At 48.5% G+C, this 18,110-nt stretch overlaps 3 protein-coding genes across 4 annotated transcripts; 2 read left to right on the top strand and 1 right to left on the bottom strand.

The window, feature by feature from the left end:
* Positions 1-24: 24 nt before the first annotated feature.
* Positions 25-7,886, top strand: BECN1 (beclin 1). Of its 2 annotated transcripts, none has more exons than XM_014609216.3 (12): positions 25-118; positions 443-571; positions 1,136-1,203; positions 1,438-1,496; positions 3,512-3,602; positions 3,863-3,999; positions 4,214-4,408; positions 4,713-4,859; positions 5,825-5,974; positions 6,068-6,128; positions 6,525-6,667; positions 7,128-7,886. In XM_014609216.3, exons 2-12 carry the CDS (start codon positions 445-447, stop codon positions 7,294-7,296), a joined length of 1,347 nt encoding a protein of 448 aa, XP_014464702.2. In that variant the 5' UTR covers positions 25-118; positions 443-444; the 3' UTR covers positions 7,297-7,886. The 2 variants fall into 2 exon arrangements, with proteins under 2 accessions (XP_014464702.2, XP_006273518.3); XM_006273456.4 differs by lacking the exon at positions 25-118 and adding an exon at positions 173-277.
* On the bottom strand, positions 7,395-13,569 carry CNTD1 (cyclin N-terminal domain containing 1). Its single transcript, XM_019500169.2, has 5 exons — positions 12,439-13,569; positions 11,384-11,546; positions 10,578-10,722; positions 9,643-9,739; positions 7,395-9,042 (listed from the first exon to the last, which is right to left on the bottom strand). Exons 1-5 carry the CDS (start codon positions 12,607-12,609, stop codon positions 8,920-8,922), a joined length of 699 nt encoding a protein of 232 aa, XP_019355714.1. The 5' UTR covers positions 12,610-13,569; the 3' UTR covers positions 7,395-8,919.
* A 70-nt stretch (positions 13,570-13,639) lies between these two features.
* On the top strand, positions 13,640-14,860 carry LOC102565546 (cytochrome c oxidase assembly factor 3 homolog, mitochondrial). The gene is made up of 3 exons (XM_019500151.1): positions 13,640-13,722; positions 13,854-14,167; positions 14,242-14,860. Coding segments are annotated over exons 1-3 (420 nt in total). The 5' UTR covers positions 13,640-13,720; the 3' UTR covers positions 14,346-14,860.
* The last annotated feature ends 3,250 nt before the right edge of the window (positions 14,861-18,110 follow it).

Genomic DNA, 18,110 nt, shown 5'->3' with positions numbered 1-18,110 from the left:
GCGCAGGGAATGGCCGGCCGCGGGCCGGCTGGGGCGGCATTTCCGGTCGCGCCGCCGTGACGTCAGGCAGCAGAGGCGCGCGCGCCGCTCGCGAGATTAGAAGCCGCGCGCCCGGCTGGTCAGTGGCTGCTGTTCGGCTCCTCTTTGCGCGCGGCGCTCGCTGCGAGGGGGAGGGGGTGGTGATGCAGCTTCCGTAAGGGCGGGACCCGGCGCCGGAAGCGGAATCGGGGATGTTGTGATGTGCGGGGCCGGGGCCAGGCCCACGCTCCCTCTCACGGCAAGTTGGGGGGGGGGCGCGGGGTCGGGCCGGGCCGGGCCCCCGGGGGAGGCGTAGCTGGGCCGTGGGCTCGCGTCGGGGAGGGCAGAGCGGAGACCGGCGCAGCCCGATTCGGGGGAGGGCCGGGCCTGTGGCCGCTCACACTATCTCTGCCCCCCACCCCAGGCATGGAAGGCTCCAAGTTGTCGGCGTGCACCATGCAGGTGAGCTTCGTGTGCCAGCGCTGCAGCCAGCCCCTCAAGCTGGACACCTCCTTCAAGATCCTGGACAGGGTCACGATCCAGGAGCTGACAGGTGAGGGGACTGGAGCCTCGGGGGAGGCGTGCGGCCGGGCAACAAGGGACAGAGGTGCTGGCCAGGCTGGCATTCGTGCAGCCAGAGCTATTGTATGGGGAGCAGGCTGGGATCCCTTTGCGGGCAGGATCCTTTTGCGGTGTATGGGCTTCTCTGCCTGCAACATGACAGGCAAGGACTTGCAGGCCTCCATGGCCAGAAGGTGATGGAAGAGAAGTCTCTGGGCCTGAAGCCTGGCTGTCTTGTGGGAGTTGGCCAGTGAAGGTCTTGTCAGGCACCTGATGAAATAGCCAGGACCCGCTGCTACTGAGCGCAATCTGCGAACGCAGCAGGTCGTTTCAAAGACTCTGTGACAGCTAGACCCTTGGGATTGGATTTAGGGAGTAACTAAGGGAGACGCCTGAAAGGATGCTGAAAGGAAATGGTTGCAGAAAATGCCTGTGATAATCTCATTAATTGGGCCCGCTTCAGTATGGCTGACGTAGAAAACAGTCTCAGAAACAGCTGATTTGTATCCTGTGAGATTATTTTCCTGTTCTTTAGTAACTGTTATTTCTTGTTCAGCTCCATTACTTACTACAGTGCCTGCAAAACCAGGAGACACTCATGAGGAAGATGCTACCTTGGCAGAGGTAAGGGATCTGTCTGGGTTGAGCCAGATGTATTTCATGTCTTTCTCATAAATTCAGTTGTGAAGCAACAGCTTAAGTGTTTTTGAAGGCTGCAGATTAACCTGAGTTGTAAACAAGTTCTTCCTGTGGGGATCATTATCCCTCTTTAGGGAGACGGATGAAGTGGAAACTGACTCAACTGTTTTGTCGTAAGTGCCAGTTGATTGGCTAATAACATGTTACCTCAATTTCTAGGAAGCCTTCACAGAAAACCATCAGGATGGGGTATCTAGGAGATTCGTTCCTCCAGCAAGGTATCACACAGGGTTTATTCCTCTTGGCCAGTGTGTTTGCAATACATTTGTCAGGGTTTTGTGCTCCTTCAGAAATCCATCTCTAAGAATAGCTGTGATGGAAGGCACTGTAGCTGCTGGTACAATCATGTTTATTCTCAAATGATTATGAATAAAGCCTAAAAAACCTGGATGGGAGGGGATCCCTGTACCTGTTACAAGCTGACTGATAATAGAAGTTGCACATTACATTTGGTGCTGTGTGAACCTCACTTGAGCTTATGCAGAGAGATCCTTGGCTTTCTAATGTACTAATACAAGGGTTTTCAACTTTTAGTAAGTGTACCTCCAGTGGCTGGATGCAGAGTGGGCAGGGCGGGGGTGGGAGTACACTGCTGCCCTTGTCCCTTGCCCTGCTCCTGGGAAGTGGTAGCACAGGGTAGTGGGTGGGTGGCGGCGGTCCATCCCCGCCCACCCACATGTATCCCCTAGTGTTTTCCCAAGTACCCCTGGGGGTATACGTACCTCTGGTTGACAAACTCTGTATTAATCGATCAAATGGGGACCCCACAGGCTTTTAGAGCTACTTAATTTAGGGCCTTATGTTCATTCTCCTTATGCAGTAGCACTAAATCCAGCTGTCCCATTCACTGTTCTTGGGATGGTAATTACCACCTAAGGCAGGGGTAGCCAACCCATGGTTTGTGTACCCAAGTAGCATGAGCAGACGCTGTGTTTTCCATGTGGCAGATCAATGAAAGGGTGGGGGGCAGACTGGCAGATCATGGGAGAGAAGCATTTGAGGAGGGGATGATGATGGATCTTAACTTGTGGCACGCCTCCAAAAAAGGCTTGCCACTAGGCCTGTGTGAAGTGACTAGTATTTGTTTCAGATTTGGCCGATCCAGGGGACAGTGATCCGTAATTCAAATCACTGTCCCGAATTGATTCGGCCAAATCTCCAAATCAAATGGGCCCCATCCCCCGCCTGCTCTCCCAGCCCTGTCAGTGGCTGCCCTGCCTGGCCCCAGCATCCCAGCTATTAAAAAAAAAAAAAAAAAAGCCCCGCACTCATGTGCTGCTGCCAGATTAGGGGGGGGCAATCCCTGCTGCCCCTCACTGCGTGGAGGGCTCTGCCACAAGCCCCCAGAAGCCCTGACGGCTGCTGCAGCTGCCAGTGTGTGTGGAGCTTTTTTTTTTTTCAAAGGGGCTGGATGGGGCAGCTATTGACAGGGCTGGGAGAGCGGGTGGGGAATAGGGACTTGTGGCAGTGCCGTCCACGCAGCATGGGGCAGTTCGGATTGACCCCCACGCCTGGCAGCAGCCAGAGAATGTGGGGCTTTTTTTTAAAGAACTGGAGGCTGGAGCTGGGCCATTGACATAGCTGGAAGAGTGGTCAGGGGGCACTTAGTGGGGCTGGGGGAGCAGGCAGGGGATAGGGCCTGGCAGGGGTCCCCCCATGGTCCCCTCCCCCCTCTTCCAGCTCCGCACCCCATACTTACTGGCATGGAGTCCAGGTCCAGCTTCCTGCAGCAGCAAGTGGGGACTGCCTGAATCTCTGAAGCAATCTTTTCTGAATCAATTTGGAGCTTCAAATCAATTCAGACCTTTTTATTAGTCTCCCGATTTGATTTGGATTTGGACATTCAGCCACTGAATTGGGCCAGATTTCCTCCGAATCGAATCAACACCTGAAGCTTCGCGCAGCCCTGCTTGCCACTTCCCCATCTAAGGCAAGGTTGCCTAACTGGTAGCCTGTGGCCTCTCAGAAGTTGAATAGCCTTGATTTAAGGCTTGGCACAAAACTACTGCTTGAAGGTTCCCATAAAGGCCATGCAGACCCTCCCACTGAACTCCATATAAGATTAATACATTGTCTTAAAGATTATTGATCAGTTAATTCCCTTTTAATTCTTGAACAAGATGTGAGACTTAAATTAGTAGAGATGTTTCCCTTAGGAACCTGTGGGACTTGACATCAGGAAATCATCATTTTTTTTCCTTCAAATATTTACAACGATTCTTTTTCCTTTAAGAATGATGTCTACAGAAAGTGCCAATAGTTTCACTCTGATTGGAGAAGCTTCTGATGGTGGAACCATGGAGAACCTCAGCAGGAGACTGAAGGCAAGCCTTCATGTGCTATGTGTATTCTGAACACACTGCAAATTGTACTGAGTGCTTTGAAAGTTGGCAGTATAAAGCTTTCTTGACCTTCTAGTCTTCAAATCCTGGTGGGAAAAAATTAAAGTTAGACCAGTTAATTGAGTGTTGGTGCTCAGAAAGGGCATGTGGGAGTTGTCTTGAGGGGCACAAGTCCCTTGTCTGAGAAGCAGAACCTGAAGTTGCCTTTAGATTTGCTCTACTAAGATGAGCTTTTTCTCTAGGTTACTGGTGACCTTTTTGACATTATGTCAGGACAGACAGATGTGGATCACCCTCTGTGTGAGGAATGCACAGATACCCTTCTAGACCAGTTAGACACACAACTTAACATCACAGAGAATGAGTGCCAGAACTACAAGTGAGTGACTTGATGTTGGTCTTAATTTTGAAGAGCAGTGAAAGAATACTGATTTACTCACTTGTCTACTAGTAATTCTTAAATGATAGATGTCCAACAACAAAGTGTTGATTGTGCTGCTGGCCAGCTGCAACTAAGCATATCAGAAGCCCTAAGGTGTCATGTTCTGATAACTGCACTATAGGCTTTAATAACCAGTGAGTGTCTTCTATAGGCGATGTCTAGAGATCTTGGAACAAATGAATGAAGAAGACAAGGAAAAATTGCAAATGGAGCTGAAGGAACTTGCTCTGGAGGAGGAGCAGTTGATCCAGGAGCTGGAAGATGTAGAGAAGAACCGCAAGATTGTAGCAGAAGACTTTAAGAGGGTCAGGGCAGAAGCAGAGAGGCTGGATCAGGAGGAGGCACAGTAAGTCTTAGCTAAAACTCCATTGCAGGGTAGTGGTGATGAATATATAGATGACTGGGTGCATCAGCTAGGATTGTGGGTAAATACATAAATAATGTCTCCTTAATAAATTACCAATATTGTCTGGGTACAATTGACTTCATCTGCTACAAACTGGGATAGCCTTGTACTTTTAGTTAGACCAAAAATTGCACAAGCTGTGAAGTTGGGGTTTTCCTCGTACTTCCAGGGAATGGTTCACAATGGAGCTAGTGCTCTTGCCATCCTACACTCTTAGTAGCTTTCTCCTTTTTGCTTTTTGAAGGTATCAGAAGGAATACTGTGAATTCAAGAGGCAGCAACTGGAGTTGGATGATGAACTGAAAAGTGTTGATAACCAGATGCGTTATGCCCAGATGCAGTTGGATAAACTGAAGAAAACTAATGTGTTCAATGCAACATTTCATATCTGGTAATGTTTAGACACAAGTAAATGGCATCAGCTTCCAGAAATCTGCATTTCAGTATCAGTTTGGATAGGAGTTTATATAGTAATATAGGTGTGAGCACAGGTTGCATTATACCATATTGTTGCAAGCAGCTGATCAGATCTCGCTGCTGAAAGGGTAACCAGGAAGAGCCTGTACAGGTTTCCCTCGCTTTATGGAGTTTCTGTATGTGTAAATTCACTCTTATGCAATGAGCCTTTTTATACCAAAAATTCATTATATGCAAGGTAAATTTACTCTTAAGCAATTGATGTGGTGGAAGCCTGCAATCAGCTGCTTTGTGTGGTGCATTGTGGGAGTGACAAGCACCAAAATATAGTCTCCTTTGTGGATCTGTGCTCACTCATCTGCAACACCGTGTTTCTGTAATTGCTGTCCCCGTTGTGATAGTTCCCTGTGCTTGAGCTGTTGTTGGTGAGTACCAAAATTGTCTTGTAAAAGTGGTAGACATGGGTCTGGGGGTTAGTACAGTTGAGGCCTTGGAACATATCTCTATTTGTTACATTGTAAAGTGTGTTCCCTTTATGCAAATTTGAGTTATGCGTCATTTTCCATTAACACATGTACAGCATAAAGTGAGGGAAACCTGTACTTTATCCAGCCTGCATACAGAACTATAAATAGAGCACGTAGTAGGGCTGGGTCAAATAAGCTGTCAAACTGGATACCACATGGGCTCCAAAGCTATGTTCCTAAGCAAATGGCTATGCTGGAGGGCAACTCTGAGCTTGTCCCTTGTTCTGCATGGCTAGCATAGAACTTGTTTGCAGTTCTTTCTGTAATGTTTGGGATGTATTCTGAGCTTCTGAGTGGGTTGCAGTCTCAAGTGGTTAATTTACACTAACTAGCAATTAGGATGAGACCCTTTTGTGCTGTGTACCATGAGCGATCCTTGCTTCAGTAATCTTATTTATGACTTCTGCCACAGGCACAGTGGACAGTTTGGCACAATTAATAACTTTAGACTTGGCCGTCTCCCCAGCGTTCCTGTAGAATGGAATGAGATCAATGCAGCTTGGGGGCAAACGGTGTTACTACTGCATGCTCTTGCCAACAAGATGGGCCTGAAGTTTCAAAGGTAAGAGCTGTCCCTTACACAACTTGGCAATTTGTAAAGCTGCTGTGGTTAAGAACACTTGGATTAATTTTCCTTTTGAACTGTTTCTTTCAGATACCATCTTGTTCCATATGGGAACCATTCCTATTTAGAGTCCCTCACAGACAAATCAAAGGTAAAAAGCCTTAGTTCATGCAATGGTAATATGGTTTGAAATACAGACTTCCCCAGTTCACACCAGTTGGATGGGGCAGAATACTTCTTGCTGTAAGTTTAATAAAGTTGCTGCAGTAAATGCCTTATTCTTCAACTCTCTAGGCAGGTTGGGGGAAAGCAGAGGAGGTCTCTCCCATAAAAATGTAAATTCCTATAGCCAGTTGAATTGAACTAGTAGGCTCCAGTCCTGTCCAGTTGACTAATGGTGGATGACTCAAATGAGTAGCATGAGTGCTGGAATGTTCAGAGTCCACTGATTTCTTGAAAACAGGATTCCCAGTGACATCTCAGTGCAAATTACAGAACATCTAAAATGGATTTTCTGATGTTTGGATTTGTCTACTGTGTTTTTCAGGAGTTGCCCTTGTATTGCTCTGGAGGTTTAAGATTCTTTTGGGACAATAAATTTGATCATGCGATGGTGGCTTTCTTGGACTGTGTGCAGCAATTTAAAGAAGAGGTGGAAAAAGGTGAAACTCATTTCTGTTTGCCCTACAGGTTAGTGCTGCTCTTTATTCCACTTTGCTAATTTGTGCAGTACTGCCAGAACATGTCCATCCTGATTCACAGAACCCTTTACTTTTTTTATTCGTGGCTTCCTGGTAGCTAGTTGCAATAAATGCTGCTTAAGATGTGGAGGATAAAACCCCTATGCCTGTCTTCTGATCTAATTGGAAGGACCAGGGTATGGTTGTTTTTTTAAACAGCAGTCCTTACATGTCTTCAGATAAGGAATAAGAGTGATAGAAAATGTTTAGCAGTTATGTGCAGTTCATAGCTGTTTACAATGACTGAAAAAAATGTATTTTAGTCAAGTCTGACCTTAATCACTGGAAAGTAATAGTTTCAGGGGCAGTGGAAGGCGCACACACTTTACAAGTAGAATTGATTAGTGGTTTCAGAGATAATACTGTTACTTGCAATGTAAATGTGCTAATGTTCTGTTTCTGCAATACAGAATGGATGTGGAAAAAGGCAAGATAGAAGATACAGGGGGCAGCGGTGGCTCTTACTCTATTAAAACCCAGTTTAATTCAGAGGAGCAATGGACAAAAGCACTCAAGTTCATGTTAACTAACCTGAAATGGGGTCTTGCCTGGGTTTCATCTCAATTCTATAACAAATGACTGCATGAAGAACTTACCCTGATGGCTGTGGAGTATCTGCATTTTGTTTTGAAGAATATCAGATTAAGTTGTCACTTAATATTAACCAGTACAAGATGTTTACAATACCAAAAATCCACAAGACACTTTATTTAAAATTTCATACCACAAGTAATACGTAGAAAAGCAATATGTAAAGTTATGCTGTTAAGCGGAACAGAATAAAATTAAGCTGTTCATGAAGTAGCTATTTAGCTTTTATGTATATTGTGCTTTTATGTATGTCAAAACTTATTTTACTGTACAAGTGGATATTTAATACCATTGCAACTTTTAAACAAATTGTATCTTAGGAAAATGAAGTACTAAGAATACAGTGGGGAAAAACTCATAGGCACTTTGCCTGGTCACCTTAAAGCTTGAACATATTTATTTTTTCTTTAAATCAGATACAGATGCGCACTTAACTTGGTGCCATTCAAATTTACTAGGGTTTGATACTATTTAAAATGTTGCTATAATATTTAAGTGTTTCTATTCAGTATTTCTTGCAGTCTGTTACTGCACAAAGGTGCACTGAACACTGTAATAAAAGTTTGTATTCTAGACAAGGAGTGTTCACTGAATGAAAGCACTACCTGCAGCATAACATTCCTCTGCACTGAGATGGATATATCAAACAACCTCCAACCCAAATGAGGTTTGCATCTGCCTCTCAAGGCATGCAGTGCTGTGTTTGACTTGCACTTCTCCTTCAACAGTGTCTGCTACCTGAATTTTCTGTGGGGACAGATAACTGGATTAGTGGGGTATCTAGTACTGAAGATCCTAGAACAATAGTGCCCAACCTTTTGGGGCTCTAGGCCATATGCATGGTGTGGGATGGGTCTTGACTAGTCCCTCGGTATGCTTTGGCCCCTCCCCCTGGTCCTATGCATACCTTCATGCGTACTGGATCAGCCTTGTTGCCCCACTGCCCTGGTTTCTTGCATGCTGGTGGGATCCTGTGCACAAAGTCATATCATCTGGCCTGTGGGGCATGAGAATTCAGCAGTAGGGGAGTACTAGCACTATTCATTGCCACTGCTTCTGCCCTACCCTTCCCAAATAATTTCCAGAGCCCTCTGAGCCAGATCACACTGCTCTGCAGGCCAGAGGTTGAGAACCCCTGCTGCAGTATGCTGAGAGCTGTTACTCTGCAACAGCTACTATACAGAAGGAAAATACAGCCTTGTTTGCAAAGGTTTTATTAGGGGATTTATCATGAGCATTTTGTATATTCCCAAACCATGGTGGAGTCTTTTCTATGGGTGGCCTTGGCAATCCAATCAAAGTTGTGAACTTCTTCAAAGGACACCCAAGCCTGCAAATTTACAAAATCTAGCTGCTGTTTTTTCTTTAAGAAAAAGAAAACCCTTTTTTTTGTCCCAAATGACACTGCTATGCTCTCTCCATAAGAGAGGTAGGGGATAGTCTGCAGAGGCTGTTATACAACTACTATAGCTCATCAGAAAGGAGTTAAAGTTCCTTGTTTGGTATGATAAAGGATGGATCCTTTCCAGTAACATGCTGGCTTTGAGAACGCTGTTGAAAAAAAACCAAATAAATCCATGTTTACCGTTAAGTAGTGTAGTACTGAAAACATCATTCCATCCTTGCATTGGTTCCAGTGGGTGTAGTGCCAAGACTGTGCTTTAGTATTGCATATAAAAATTCAAAAACGCTTTGTGAGGTAATGCCAGTGATACAGTTCAAATGCTCCACAACCTTTAAAAAAAATAAACCCCTACTTCAAATACTTTTTCATTTTGAAGTTTAAACTGTGAATACTTTTAAAGGGAAAGAAACAAATGATAATTGTCATGCCACCACGATACAGCTAAGTAACCCTTTGCAGTGGACCAAATGAAGAACCTTTCAGTGGGAGAAAAGAGAATTGAGTTTTCACACTTAGTTCATTCTACTGGAGATTATTAGAACAGGCCTTTGTTAGTCTTAAAAACAGATACCTTGATTCTAAGCTGACAAGTATCCTGTAGCTAGTTTGGCAGAAATCTGGTGTGCTAGAGAGGTTACTTCCATATGAAGATGCTGCTATTGACAATCATAGATTTGTTACAGGTGTAAGAAAGTTGTAAGCTTTATTTTGGAAAGAAATTGGGGTGGGGGAAGGGGCAGTTTCTTTTGCAAACTGGAGATAATTGAAGCTTCTGCCTTCCTGATAATTTCTACCTGGTCCTATCCCTGATTTTTTTTCTTGTTAATCTTAAATTGAAATGTTTCTCCCCTCAAAATAATTTCTCTTTGCACTGTCTAAATGGTAGAATTTTTTCATTCTCCTAAGGCTTCTAACTGCAGTGACTCTACCTGATTCCAGTGTTCAGGGTTTAGTATGAAAGCACTTGTTCCAATAATTCCAGCTGCCAAGAGCATAAAATCTTCTTTTACTGACAAAAACTTTGCTCTGTACAAAAACAAAAACCAAACCAGTGATGTGTGGTTTAAAATGAGGCGGGTTCTGTATTTCAACTACAGTCATGTTTAATATTTGATTTTGTATATGTGGGACTCAGTAAACACAAGTAACGTTCTAATAACATCTAGGTACAGCCCTCCCCTTTAAGGTCACCTCATGCTGGTATTAATAGCTTCAACTTAAAAGTTCAGTTTATGTACCAGTTTTCTTAAAGAAAAGACAAGAAGCATGAGTTAAGGAACATTCTCCCAGTCTCCTTCCATAGCAATGTTGCTAAAATATGTGGAAATGTTGAGTGAAACTAGTTCTATCCAGAACCAACTACTATTAATACACCACACTTTGTGCTAACTAGTATTGACATTGTCATAGTAATTTATCTTCTAAACTCTCCTTTTGCAAATACTAATTAATTTATGTCTGGGAAATTAGATAAATACTCATTCTTCTAGAGATGTATCAATAGGGAGGAAGGTACTCTGATTTATCCAGCATGACAAACAGTCAGTGCAGAATTGGAACAGACTACCTCCAAATGCTATTTTCTATGAAAAGGAAGTCTTGTACAGAGACTGTTCTCAGCATTTCAAATTTACTTAAATCAAGAAACTTGTCTCATATTCTTAGCGCATAAAAAATGCCCTATTAACTGGTATTGCAAGTAACCAACTCATTTTGGTTTACAAAGTACTTCTGTTACTGTGCTGTCAAACTGCAGCAAATGTAAGTTAGAGATGCAAGTTTGTGTCCTTCACCAGCCTTTTTTCTCTAAATACACAAAACACTGGTATTAGTTCAAACATGTCCTTAAGACATGTATACTTACATCTGGAGTTCATTTGGCGTCGAATTTTCAATAGAAGTCTTTAGCAATGTATTGTAGATAACATCGCGCATGAGGTAAGTTAAATCCAGCAGATGCACACACATTTCATGCAATTGTTTTAAAGACAGTAAGCAGCCATTATGTCCTAAGGTAAAGATTTTAGAGGGTCAGCTGTATCTATTTTGTGGCCCATACCAAATTAGGAAAAATATTAGAAGCATTAGAATTGGTGCCTAAGCTTTTCAGCAGTGACTGCCATATCCTGAAAGCCTTAACTTGATGCTCCATAAGAGAATGTGATTTTACTCAGGTCCTCTAAGGCATTCATTGAACAACACAACTCACTTTGGAAAAAGTATGACCTCATATAGCAGGGGGGGGCAGGGAGTAAATCTATTAAGTTTTTATTAGTGTTTTGCCAAATGAGTCTAGGAGCCAACTATATCTTGCGAAGCAGAAATGCTGGATTCCTTGATTTGTACAACAGGGTAAAGCTTATTTTATCATGTGTGGCAGATGACTCAAGCAGATTTCTTATTTTGAAAGGTAGAACAAAACCTCAGATTTACCCTAGGAAATGGTACTAAATAGGGAGAATGCATCAAATCTTTAGGTTTTTTTCCCCATTAGTAATGATGGCTTGCCCACAAGGACAATCTTTTTTTTTTTTCCACTGTCACTTCATATATGGATTTTACCTCTACAAAAGATTAATCTGACACTCCTTCAGATTCACTGTTTCCGTATTTTCTACTTTTTAGCCTTTTGGTTTCTACACAATTGTTTCCTGCTGTTCATGCCCTTACCCAAGACTTCCAGGAGCAACTCAACATAGGCCAAAGGAGTTGGCAAATTGATCTGGAAGTGTAGACCCTTCAAAATGGCAAGTTCTGACTCCAGCAATTCTTGTTTAGTGAATGAATAGTCTAAAGACTGCAGAAATTTCAGAACTGTGTTATTGTTAACTATCTGGAAGAAAAAAAGTCAAGCTTATTTTGTGTTATTTTTAAAACGTAACCCCCCCTTCCAGCAGTGAGATGTGTTTTCTCAAAACCCATGCTTTAATTATTAACATGACTTGCTGATAATATTTCCTGTTTCAGTTATGCCTGCCACTAGCTTTTATGTCTAATGTGTCCTCTAAGCTAGAAGAGGAAACCAAGTTGGATAAGTTTTGCCATATTACTGCTCCCCTGCCAGGCAGTACCAGATACTGAGATTCATAGAGGTTGGTGTCCTACTGGATGCGAAATCAGCGATTCTGATTCTAGGTATCTTCTTAGTAGATCTTATTTTATTTGCATTATATACACCTGTTGTAGAATAAATGTGCCTCTATGAAATCTCAGCTCACTTCTCAAAAAGCAGCCAAAGAACTAACACTAGCCAAATTAAAGCAGAGAAACTTGTTACAGGATCTCTAAAAGTCACGAAGTTAACAGCGATTCAATATCACTCCAAAGAGTGAATGGGGCTTGTACGCTAAGAAAAAGAACTTAGGTAAACTGTGAGTCACAGCAGTACCTTATGTCACCCACCACAATACTGGATTTTGTGCTGTTATTAGCAACTAGATGACACAAGTGACGGGACTCTGAGCAGTAACACTGTGGGTTGTTGATTCTTTTCCCCAGTTTGTTGCGAAGGTACAGGGGTATTTTCTGAGTAAAAATTCCTTTTCTTAAAATGGATGGAGATCTAGATCTCCTACACCCAAGCTGTTCTTAATTCATAGGTCACTGCTGTCTTTGAAAACCGTAATAAGTTCCGTGACCTGGAGATAAGAGAAACTCAAATCTAAATGACAAATGCTATCCTATACTGCTGAAAGCTGCAACGAGGAAGTGTTTGGTCTGCTTACACTGTAGTGGAAGGAAAGTTTGCTTGCAAGCTGGATGCAAGACACAAGGCGCAGCATAAACATGTTGTGCATCTGTGCTTTCAAAAAATTCCAGCCGTGGCTCCGTCCTTGTTCACCGCTTTCCCCTGACTCTTCAGTGGAATTATACATCTCTTGTACCTGCTTAATCATAAACCTGCAAGAAAAGCCCAGCTCTCAGGAAGCAACTACCTCTTGCTAATGGAAAGAAAAACTGTTTGTGTGTGGATTAAGAACACTCTACAACTAGAAATCACAGGTACAGAGACGGTTAAAAGGCAGAGAGAAAAATATTCTACAGCCTGCAGCTGAGCATTGCAAAATGAGGAGTATACCCTATTTACTGGAACCCAAGGCAGATTTCCTTCCCCTCCATGCCCCCTTCAGTATGGGGGAGGGCTCCAGGCTGGGGCTCTTGCTGCCTGACAAGGAGTGGGGAATGGATTGGGTGGTAGGGGGAAAGACACCAGTGGCCTCCCCCTGCTCCTACACACCCTCCCCTGCCACAGAAACCACCCTGGCTCAGCCCAGATGAGGGCAGGGGAGTGCCTGTGATTTCAGCTGCGGGGGACCCACACCAGGGCCAGAGCTGCTGTATAGGGGAAGCAGAGAGCAAGTAGGGCTTTCCCTAACCACAGTGGGGGTCGGCGGGCAGGGGGAGAAAGCTTAAGACAATCTTCCAACGCTCGGGCAACAACGCCGGGAGGTGCCGAGGACCGCCGTGTTCTTCACGCGCAGAATCAAGCTCCGGAGGGCTTCAACGGGGGCGGGGCGAGGCGGGCCCGCCCCCCGCGCGCGGCGGTACCTGTCGAATATCTCCGCCGCCTGGTAGCGGGCTGGGGGGTCCAGGCGCCATTTCTCCGCTAGGAGGAAGATCAGTTCTGCGGAGAGAAGGGCACTAGGAGACCCCGCGGGAGAGGAGCGGCGCCCTCCGCGCTCAGGGGAGGGGAGGGGCCGCTCCGCAGGAGCGCGGCCAAAGCAGTGCCCCGGCCGGGGCGGGGCGCGCGGAGCCGTTGCTGACCCGTGGAGCGCGGCCCACGGAAGCACCCCGCCGCCGCCGGCAGCTCGCGCAGGCGACGCTCGTTGTCGGCCGCTAGGCGCAGCAGCGTCGCCTCCAGCAGCTCCGGAGCGGCCACGCCGAAAGCCGGGCCCGGCAGCCGCCCGAAGGCGCACGGAGGTCGGGCGGGGCCGGCCTGGGCCATCCCCACAGCTCGCAGGGCTGCCACAGTCCACCCCCAGTCTCGGCGCTTCTCCTGGTCACGTGATGTGAGTCCCCCAATCGCGGGGCGCCTTCCTCCCTCTCTCCCGCCTCGAGACGTTCTGCTGCATGTGGAGATTGGCCAGGCCTGGGAGCGAGGTTTGAGAGTCTGGTCAGTCCCTTTCTGCCCTTATCAAAGGTGGTGGGGACGACGCCCGGCACGGGTGACGTCACGCCGGTCCCGTGCGGATGTGACGTTTCCGGCCGCCCGCCCGCGCGCCCCACTTCCGCGGCGGAAGAAGCGGGTGCGCAGCATGGAGACGCCGCCGGGTCCGCGCGAGGAGGTGGTGTCGAAGCGGATCGACCCCGCGCGGGACCCGGACCTCAGCGTCGAGCAGCGCCGCATCATCCAAAGCCTGGAGTACGCGCAGCAGCAGCGCGCCATGCAGCGCCGGCTCCGCGGCCGCAACGCGCTGCTGGCGCTCGGCATCGGCTCCATCACGCTTGGCATCTGTATCCTTCAGGGGCGGGGGTGCGGGGCCGGGGGGCCCGGGGCGGTGCTGGCGTTTTCCTGAGCGGGCGTGCAGACGCCTACACCTTCTACTCGGTGTCCCAGGAGCGGTTCCTCGACGACCTGGAGGAGGAGGCGGTGGCGGCCCGCGCCCGGGCGGCCAAGAGCGCGACCAGCTGACCCGGCTCGTGACGGCCCGTGCGCCGCCCCCCCCCCCGCGGCGCACTGACCCGGAGCGAGCGGCCCGTCCCCCCAGGCCACTTGGGCAGCAGGCAGGGATTTCCCTTATGGCCATTCACCTGCGGTGGTACCTGGGGGGTATTTGTGGGGACAGTTTCAGCAACCTACTTCCCTAAGAGGTTTATGTTGTTAGAGGGAAAATTCACAGGTCAGTCATTCATTTTTATCATCTCACTGAATCCAACATGCGCACCAAAGGCTGGCTGGACGTGTGGATACTAGTTAGTGGCACAGAGCTGTCCTTGTCCTACTCCTTCTCTCTCCTCCAGCCCATGCACAAACCAGGCAACAGAAGCTGACATTTGTCTTTCATCCATCTTTGGCAGGAAAGGGGGAGAACAGGAATGTATTTTTCCAGAAGGAAGGACAGTTTGCTTTCGGATGCCCCTGTGGCCACTCTTGCTCTGCTGCTGGAGTTGTGCGGTCTTTGAGCAATAAAAGACTGCTGCCCCTTTGTTCGCTCTACTTTATTCACAACCACTGTACAGGGAGGTTTTTACATCATCAGTCTGTTCTGTTTTCTACCAGGGCAGAGGCAGAACTTCACATGGCAGCAGCATCTCTCACAGCTCAGCTAGAACAGGTGGGGAGCTGCATGGTAGCCTAGGGCTAGCCACCCCTGGCTCTGGAACAGCAGACATTGTCTTCAGCATAGGGCAGAGCCTCAGGCAGCCCATGGTGCAAGGCAGAAGGTTTGCCTGATACTAGAACACACAGAGGCATAAGTGCACTTGGGCTTTTTCTGCTGGCTTACAGCTCTGGGTCAAGGGCACCCCAGGAGACAAAAGCATCCATCCACACACAACCTGTGGACTCTTGGGGCTGGGAGCAAAGCAGAGGCAAGAGCTGCCATGAAGGGGAGGGATGTTGGCACACACATTTCCATAGCCCCAGCCCTGTCTTCTGCAAACATGGCCTGGGGCAGAATGTGCCTGAGGAGTCCCTCAGAGACTGAGTCACACTTGCTGCAACTGAAGTGAGAAGGGTGGGGTGAGGGAGGAAATGAAATGCAGTGGGAAAGGCTGGAGGGAGCTGACCTCTTTGCAGCGATCACCACAAGGAGGTGCTCTGAAACAAGGTATGAGGCCCTCCAGAGACTGCTGCTACATATGTGGAGTTGGGCCACTGCCCTGTTGCATACTTTTCCCTTTCTGGTGTGCCCTCCCCCACTCCCTTCAGAGCCAGGCTTCCCCTAGTTCCCTGTAGCTCCTGCAGTCTGAACAAGGGGAGGGACTGTGCAGAGAAGGGGCAGGACTGGGGGGCTGTAAGGTGGTTGATCACATGCCTAGAGCTTTGGCTCAGGCTTCTGAGGCTGAACAAGGATGGATTGACCTCGCAGGTATGTGGCTCAGCCAGGACTTGGTGCAGCAGCACCAAGAGGCCAGGCACTATACAGACCCACAGCAGGGCTGGGGCTGAGGCAGAGCCCAAACCCCCAGCCACCCCTTATCTGTCTCAAGGACCCATGGTCCAGGCTGCCAAGGGCCTGTACAGCAGCCCCATGTGCTCACTTCTCATTCATGCGGATGCAGCCCTCGATGATCTCCTTCAGCTCTGGCACTTTCACTTTATAGAAGCTGTTGGGTTTCAGGCCCTGTGGAAGAGCAGTCACCCTAAGTCCAGCAGGTCCCTTCCTGCAAGGGCCACCCACAGCTCAAAGGATTGCTTAGTGGTACAGGGCTCTCCCAGACTGGTGTATGGGCAAGGGACATGTTCCCTCCAGGACTCTGGGGCCTCAACCTACAGGGCTACAAGCTGAGCATGGAAACAGCTCCACTGGGAGGGTCTTAGAGGAAACACCTTCCTTACCCAATCACTCGCCTTTGGACATGCCCTTGCCCTTCACAACCTGGAGAGACAGAGCCTTTCACCCCCCCAGCAACGACTGAGCTCAGCAGAACTGCTCAACGCCAGGACAGCTTCCACCCACCAGCAGTGAGGGCCTCTTTCACCTCCCTGCACCCCACATGTTTGCACACATGGGGGTAATTTAAATTCCTGAGCCTTGTGGCTTCCATCTCCCAGGTCAGCAATCATGGAACAAACCAGCCCTGCACTGGATCCAGCCAGCTCAGTGACTGAGGAGCTGAGGGCACAGAGCCAGACGGGAGCGGCTGGATCTGGCTCCCTAGCTCTGTTCCACAAGCACGCCTGCAGCTGCTGCCCATGCACAATGCCCACTAGACATGCTGAGGAACAGCTGGTGGGCAGTGGATGGCAGCCAGGAGCAGAGCAGGGGCTGCAGTGACAGCATTGCAATGGGAAGGGAAAGCAGCCTTACCCAGGAACAGCAGAGGCCTCCAGGTAGTGCAGACCACCTGCAAGGCCAGGACAGGGCAGCCTGGAGAAAGCAGAGGCTAGATGCACCCCCAAGAGCAATCCTCTCCACTAGCCCCACCTCTCAGGCACAGGCAACCAAAGCAAGCCAAGGGGACAGATGTAACAGTCTCAGCCCAAGTACCTGAAAATGCACAACTGTTCCTGGCACAGCCCCTGGGGCAGGAGGGACCTCTTGGAAGCAAGGCCATCCAGCACAGGGCAGTGCACACCAGCGTCAGGGGCTCGGGGCAGCAGAGACTGTGCTAAGGATAGGGCCACTCTGAGTATAGGGGTGCCCAGCTGCCCCAGGGGGCTCACTACAGAGGAAGGGCACATCAGCTGGCAAAGGCTGCATGTGTAACAGAGCCAGAGCCCAAGCTGCTGCAGATCCCTTGTGCTGCCTGGCAGGCCCCTGCTGCCTGCCTCTGTGTAGGGGAGCAGCTTTCCAAGGACAGGGCTGTACAGAGAAAGGCAGGTGCCAGGGCTGGCCAGACTCCACACTGCTGCCAGCTGAGGCACACATCCTCCCAACCTTGACAGTTATTTTTAGCATTTTACATAACTTGTGAAGTGATGGACTCAAGGAGCTGGTGAAGCCTGACAGTCCTGGGCAAGAGACTGGCCCTAAGCAAGCCTGCCCCATCAATAAGCTCCCCCCACAGCCCTGCTCATCCCTGCACTCTCACTGCTGCCCAAACAAGCCTGGAAATTCCCCAGTACACCCAGTCCACTGAGCTTCAGGTAGCTGCAAGGGACAAGAGAAACAGCTGTGAGCAGTGGGCACTCCAGATGGGCTGCACATGCAGGGAGGTGGCCTGGGGCTGGGCTTGGAGACACCCTGATGGTATTGCCAGGCCCACCTCCCACATGCCTGTATGGCCCAAACGCGTCACTGCCCTCTTGACTGGGAGTCACCCAAGTGACCAGAACCTGTGAGGAGCCCATTTCGGTACCCAGTTGCCCCAGCCTGCATGAAGAACGTTCTCCTGCCACAGGCTGCAAAAAGCAGGAGCCAAGCTCCAAAAGCGCCAGGAGCAGGCCAAGACACCAGTGTGGGGAGCCCAGCCACAGCAAGTGGCCAGAGATGCAGCATGAGGAAGTGACATTGTACAGGCAACACCACCAGCTGCTGGTCAAGCGGAAAGTGCCACACCCTGGGGCTGCAGACCTGGGCACATGGGGCCAAACCCAGTTACTGAGCACCCAGCAGCAGCGTTTTGTTGCACTGTCCACCAGCTCCAGGGCCTCTTCCCACGCTCAACTGCAGCCATGCCAGCCCAAGGGGATGGCAGACTCTGCCCAGCACACAGTGGGCCTGGACAGATTCTGGCAGAGATGGCTGGAAACATGTCCTGCTTTGTGCTGGGCCTCGCTCCATGCGCCTGC

The sequence above is a fragment of the Alligator mississippiensis genome, chromosome 4 (genome assembly GCF_030867095.1).
Source record: "Alligator mississippiensis isolate rAllMis1 chromosome 4, rAllMis1, whole genome shotgun sequence".
NCBI lineage: Eukaryota > Metazoa > Chordata > Crocodylia > Alligatoridae > Alligator > Alligator mississippiensis.
Note: the sequence above shows the minus strand (reverse complement) of the source record. Positions and strands in the feature narration are given on the sequence as shown.